Source organism: Momordica charantia (assembly GCF_013281855.1).
Source record: "Momordica charantia cultivar OHB3-1 chromosome 3 unlocalized genomic scaffold, Mcharantia_2.0 BLBB01000003.1, whole genome shotgun sequence".
NCBI lineage: Eukaryota > Viridiplantae > Streptophyta > Magnoliopsida > Cucurbitales > Cucurbitaceae > Momordica > Momordica charantia.
Window position 1 is genome coordinate 14,896,159 of NW_028275161.1, and position 6,000 is coordinate 14,902,158.

Consider the following 6,000-nt stretch of genomic DNA (forward strand, 5'->3'; position numbering starts at 1 on the left):
CAATAATCCAGAGCAAGAAGATTATGACAAGCAAAACTTGACGTGCCTTAAAGGCTTGGCCAAAATGCGTCTTCATCTTCATTCTCTCTTTCTCTCGCCAACTTTTCTTTTGCAAAAGAATAGAATCAAATACGTCTATGATAAGGAACTCCACTTTCTACTTGATTGGTCTAACATTCCCGTCACTTACCACCACCACTCTTTCTCAACATCCAAGATGCTCTATCTCATCGGTTCACTTCAATAAATAAAGCCTCAAAACCTTCTTTTTTCAACTTTTTTAACTGCCTTCATCTGAATATGGACAATTTTGACAGGTCCCTGTTACTGTATGGCAGACTATATTGTACTTTTAAAAGGAAAAGATAGATCACCATGTAAATAGAGAAAGAAACGTAATGCATTTACACAGACATTAGATGATAGAACAATGTAGCATTGTTTATATTCTGTTAAGCAGATTAGATACAATATACATATAACAGTTAGTTTCCGTCTCCGCCTCCATCTCCTCCCTCTACCTATCGCTTTAACAAATATACTCTCAGTTTATGAATCTTGATCAAACAAACATGCACAAGAGAAAATTCAATATGACGCTCATCTTCTCTCTCATAAGATACAAGGACAAGTAATGTTGAGGCTCAAATTGAGTTATGGCCAGTTTGACATTGTTACGTGAAATATCAAATTTATGATCTAACTTTTGCAAGCCGAGCCCTTATTTCTTCTAGTTCTTCCTCATCATCGACACCCTCAGCAATTGCTTCTTCCTGAAAAGAAATAAGTATGTCATGATGCTTATTCCTTCACATTTCTATGACCAGAACTAAAACAGGATCAAGTTTCACGGGTACTCAAGAGTATGCAATATATACCTCTTCTCTGACTTCCTGCACATGAGCCGGTTGCTTCATCCTTTCCTTCCTGACGGCTTCTGGAAGCTGTGCAGCGGTCTCGCCAGCTATGGCAGTCAAAACTTTGTCAACTTCCTCTTCAATCTCTTCTTCTATATCCTCAGAATCTAGTGCTGAATCAACCGCATCATTCACAATTTCCTCGATCACCCCAGCCTATAGACATCAGATATCAATAGCACTTTCTAACGAGGGCATTCTAATGAAAACATATAGATTCAGCATTGTAGATTAGTTAAGCATAGAACAGAGACTTGACAGCCGACTAAGAGCAAGTTCCATTTCAATTAATGTCTACAAACAGAAGACAAGCACAAGAAGGGTAGTGTAATAGTAAGGTTTTTTCCCTCATTCTACCAGATGGAAAGAAAAGATCAAACCAGTTATGAGAACCAGGATCAAGAAATCACAACCAGATTAAAACGGATTCTTATTTACACGTGGAAAAAAGTTGATCATTAATAATAATGTTCAACCAACTGTAGGTCAGTGCTATGTTCATAACCTCAACCAAACAGAGAGCTAAAAATTGCTTCTATTCTGAAAAAAGATACCTTGGTCATCTCCTTGCTAAACTCTTGCATTGTAATTGCCATTTCTGGGGCCTTCATCAGGTTATTAACAAGCTTCATAACTTCAGCACTCTTTGAAAGATGCCCCACCGTTCTCGCAATAGCTGCAAAATTGGTAGACTTTCAAACAAGGGTATCCAGAATCCCAGTTAACTGATCATATTCAAACTTCTTAGAGAAATAAAGCTGTTGCACTTTAATACAAAAAGTTATCCTCGTTAAGAATCCCTTCTCCTTCCCTCCTTCTATATATTTATAAATTTAATACACGTAATGTCTTCGCTATTCATTGCCATCCAACAAATGATGAAATACTCAATAAGAAAACAAAAACCTTAGCACATAATTTTTTACAGTATACTTAAATTCTACCTATAGAGCTTGTCATGATCATCAAATCATCTGCTTGACAATATACCTCTATTTCCCTCAACACATTGCCAAAAAACCTAGTCGAACTGCCACATGTTATACCAGCTACACCCTCAAATGCATCTCTCCCTAGCTCATCAAACTAAGAAAATCTCTACATTTAATTAAGTTGTTGGAGCTGATAAGACAGCAAAGAAACCTAAAAGTTACTTCAAATTTTAAGAAATGTAAACATAATACCAACACTTTCGCCGAGGTGCATGGATATCGAATTAAGTTGTGCCTTATTTTCGTGAAGACGGTTCACAGTTTTTCTAGACCTCACAAGTTCTTTGGCAAGTGCCTGAAAAACAAATACGGGACAATATTAAACAGCAAGAGATAGAAGGTTATAATTCCAAAACAACTAGGGATAGACCCAGTGTACTAAATTATGATCACTCTCCAATGTCCATATCCAAGATGAACCCCAATGGATAGGGAGAACATATGAACGCTCAAGATCAAACTGAAACCAGCCACCTTAGACAAAGTTCACAGTGGAATAAAAAGAAGTTGAGCACAACAAATGCAAGCAAACATTGTTCCATTCAAGCAACCAATAGTAGGATCTCTCTCCCCCCCCCCCCCCCCCCCCCCCCACCCCCCCCCCCCCCCCCCCCCCAAAGTGATTTAGGAAAAATTTCCCCTCATTATAAAATTAAACGGAGGTAATCTCAAGTTCTTAACATACCTTTGCAGAGACCATATCATTTCTCTTGGCAGCCTCCCTAATGGCTTTCTGCACATTTTTCTCTTCCCTCTGTATATCTGACCCAAACCCATCAGAAAGAACATAAATCGAATCAATCATTTTACATCTTTACAGAATTATAAGGGAAAACCCATAAAGAATTTTTAAAAGAATCCCTAAATCTAGAAGCTGAATTCATCGCATGATTATAATTTCCACCAAGATTGAAATAGAAGAACGATGATATTTATCTTTACCTCGAATTTGGCGCTCGACGTTGCGGCACTCTTGTCGGAGCCTACGCTGCCAATCCCTCAGCTGCTGCTGCGGATTTGCTTTGGGCTTCAACATACTCATCATTTTCTCCATCTCTCTCCTTTTTTTCTATCAGAAATTTCGAAATCCAAGAATTCTGTGCTTCCTCCAGGGAAAAGATCAATCGAATCTAAGTCAATTGAGCAGCCTCAAGAAGCTGTAAGGATCAAAGCCCGGAAATTATTTCGTCAAGGTGTAGTCAGGGCTGAAGAAAATTCCAAGTTTTTCCGTCGATGGGCGATCAACTGACCATATGAAGAATCTAAATACATAAACGACATGTCGGCCACTGAAAAAGAAAAAGAAAACAAAGAAAAAAAAATATGGCAAATTACACTCGGTAGATTTGTTTCTATTTAGTCTCTCAAATTTCAGTTTTCATTTAATCCCTCAAATCTCAAAAAATGACACTTTTAATTCTCAAGTTTGGATTAAAAAAAACATTTTTTGTTCCCTTAGGTAATTGATGTGGGAGTTAATACACTAAATGAATGTTTAAATGGAATGAGAGATCCTTATCGGTGACAAGGTCATTAACTTTTTCTAGGAAGTTTTCACTCGATTGAGAATAATGATGTAGATCCACTAACAATGACGTAAGGACAGTAATTCAAGTCAACATGTTAATTATCAAGTCATTTTTTCGTTAAATCAACAGATAGTTAACCCAACTTAAGGATTAAGTATAAGCCAAATCTAAAAGTGGTGTGAGATTTTTATAATCTTATAAATTAAATTCAAATTTCAAGAGTCAAAATTGTTAGTTTGGAAATTTCAATGACCAAATAGAAATCATATCAAAACTTTGAGGACTAAAAGTGTAATATGTCAAAAAATACAAACATGCAAGTTTGAATTCATTTTGGTCACTTAACTTTTAAAATGTTTATTTTGGTCCTTGAACTTTCACCTTTGTTCCATTTTAGTTTTGAACTTTCAAAATGTCTATTTTAACATTTACAACCTTTCAAAAATAACCCTTAATTTCGATTCTTATCTTTATTTTGTTTTTAACAAATTAATGATATAGCTCCGAGTGGTCTACTAACATATTAATGAGGACGTGTGTTCAAGCCATACTAGTTGGAAGTAGGCATTGGGCAGCATACAATAAGTGGCAAAATAATATAACAAGGACCAAAAATTGTTATTTTTCAAAAGTTATGGACTAAAGTAAATAGTTTAAAAGTTCAAAGACCAAAATGAAACAAACCTAAAAATTGAGAGACTCGAATGAATATTTTGAAAGTTTAAGGCTAAAATGAAACAAACTAAGAATTAAATGCCCGTTTGATAATCATTTCGTTTTTTGTTTTTGGTTTTTCCTTTTTTAGTTTTTGGTTTTTGGTTTTCTGTTTTTAAAAAACAAAAACTATATATGTTTGATAACTATTTTTTGTTTTTTGTTTTAAAAAAATTAGAAAATTGAAAATACATGAGAAAATTATATGTCAAGTAGAGATGACAATGGTGTAGGTGCGAGTGAGGATGCTCTCCCATTCTAATGTTCGGTAAAAAATTTTAGTCTCCGTCTCCATCTCGTTATTCGGTTCGATAGATGTTCTTGAGAAAAGTTATCAGTTTTATAATTGTTTTTAGTTATTTTTAGCATTTAAGTATAAAAAAAGTGTAATAAATAAATATTAATTATTTAAAAAATGGAATTGGGAACAGGATCGAGACATGCATTTCCTATTTTTGGGCTCAACTCTATGGAAATTTTTTAGAGAAAATAAATAAATGCAAAGATAAATAATAGCTACATTGAAAGAAAATTGAACGAAAAAAAATATAATTTTCAGAGAAAAAAATAGATTACGAAGAGAAAGAAAAGTTATAAAAGACGAAATTTTATAGAGAAAAAAGTTAAGACAAATATTAAAATTTTAGAGAGAGAAATGAAACTGGTTTGTTAGAAAACAAAATAAAAATACAAAAATACAAAAAATTTGGAGAGAGAGCAATAATAATAAATATTCAAAATATGAAAATTTTAGAGAGAGAAGAGTAAATTTTGTAGAGAGAAATTTAGAAAAAAAAAATTAGGATGAGAAAGAAATTTTTTAGAGATAAATATTAGAAAAAAATGAGTATTAAAAGAAAAAACCAGATTTTGAAAAACATAAATAGAATTTCAAAATGGTTTTTGAAAAGCCAAAAACATAAAATTGAATTCGTTATCAAATAACACTATTTTGAAAAAACTAAAAACTAAAAACTAAAAATAAAAAACGAAATGATTAACAAAAGGTTTAAGGATCAAAATTAGAACTTAAACAAAAAAAAAATAAACATCTCTTTTTCCAGTTAAATATAACTTGTCTCAAGAATGGTAGATTTTCATTTAAAAACAAAACTCAAATGTCATAAAATAAATATGTATTTTCGAATACACCAAACGAGGGAGAAGGATATTTTTAAAGTCATTTAAGAAATATCATAAAATAAATATGTATTTTCGAATATAGCATTAAATTTTAAATCTCTGGCTTATTAAAAATAAAACTCAAATTTAAATGTAATATACGTTTTTTACGTTGAATTCTACCCATCCAAGAAAGCACTCTCTTCTTACCTAAACGCTTACATAGATCGAGTTATGCGAAGGAAAACATGTTTATAAGGAGTGAGGGTCCTTTTATGGGCAAATGGGAGGAGACCGGCCCTTCTTTTATAGTCATTCCATAAAACAATTACATAATTGTTGCAGGTCGTTACGCCTCGATTGGTCGGATAGATAGACAATCGAAATCATGGCTTATTGAAGTCGATTTTAGTTCTTCTTGAGTTACATAGGTTGACCTCTTTAATAAGTTGAATTATGTCTCTCAATCTATCTTCGTTGGTCCACGCGGCCTGTCAGATTTTGTCCTCCAATAATGGGCCTAGTTTCATGTCAATGTTGACTTGCTTCTCGAGACTTAGTAGTGGCACAAGCTTTAGCGCTTTTAATAGTATAGCTTGATTTAGGTAGAATGATTTTTCTTCAGCTCATCTTGCTCAGTGATGGTTGCACATATTGTTGAACCCTTAAGGTCGGTTGCATAACATTCTCCTAAAGTCTTCTACTCACCTTGAACCAAGCCAACGC

General features: G+C 33.5%; 1 protein-coding gene across 1 annotated transcript; it reads right to left on the minus strand.

Moving 5' to 3' along the window:
- Positions 1-420: 420 nt before the first annotated feature.
- LOC111020496 (vacuolar protein sorting-associated protein 24 homolog 1) lies at positions 421-3,166 on the minus strand. Its single transcript, XM_022297179.2, has 6 exons — positions 2,852-3,166; positions 2,595-2,671; positions 2,102-2,204; positions 1,472-1,593; positions 879-1,073; positions 421-773 (listed from the first exon to the last, which is right to left on the minus strand). The coding sequence occupies exons 1-6, from the start codon at positions 2,961-2,963 to the stop codon at positions 693-695; spliced, it is 690 nt and encodes a 229-aa protein (XP_022152871.1). The 5' UTR covers positions 2,964-3,166; the 3' UTR covers positions 421-692.
- Between the last annotated feature and the right edge of the window lie 2,834 nt (positions 3,167-6,000).

Excerpts from the sequence above, each read along its gene's own strand:
- LOC111020496 (XM_022297179.2), bottom strand. The coding sequence starts at position 2,963 with ATGGAGAAAATGATGAGTATGTTGAAGCCCAAAGCAAATCCGCAGCAG. Across the intron at positions 2,205-2,594 it reads ATGATATGGTCTCTGCAAAG|GCACTTGCCAAAGAACTTGT; the intron begins GTATGTTAAGAA and ends TTTGTTTTTCAG. Across the intron at positions 774-878 it reads TGCAGGAAGTCAGAGAAGAG|GAAGAAGCAATTGCTGAGGG; the intron begins GTATATATTGCA and ends ATTTCTTTTCAG.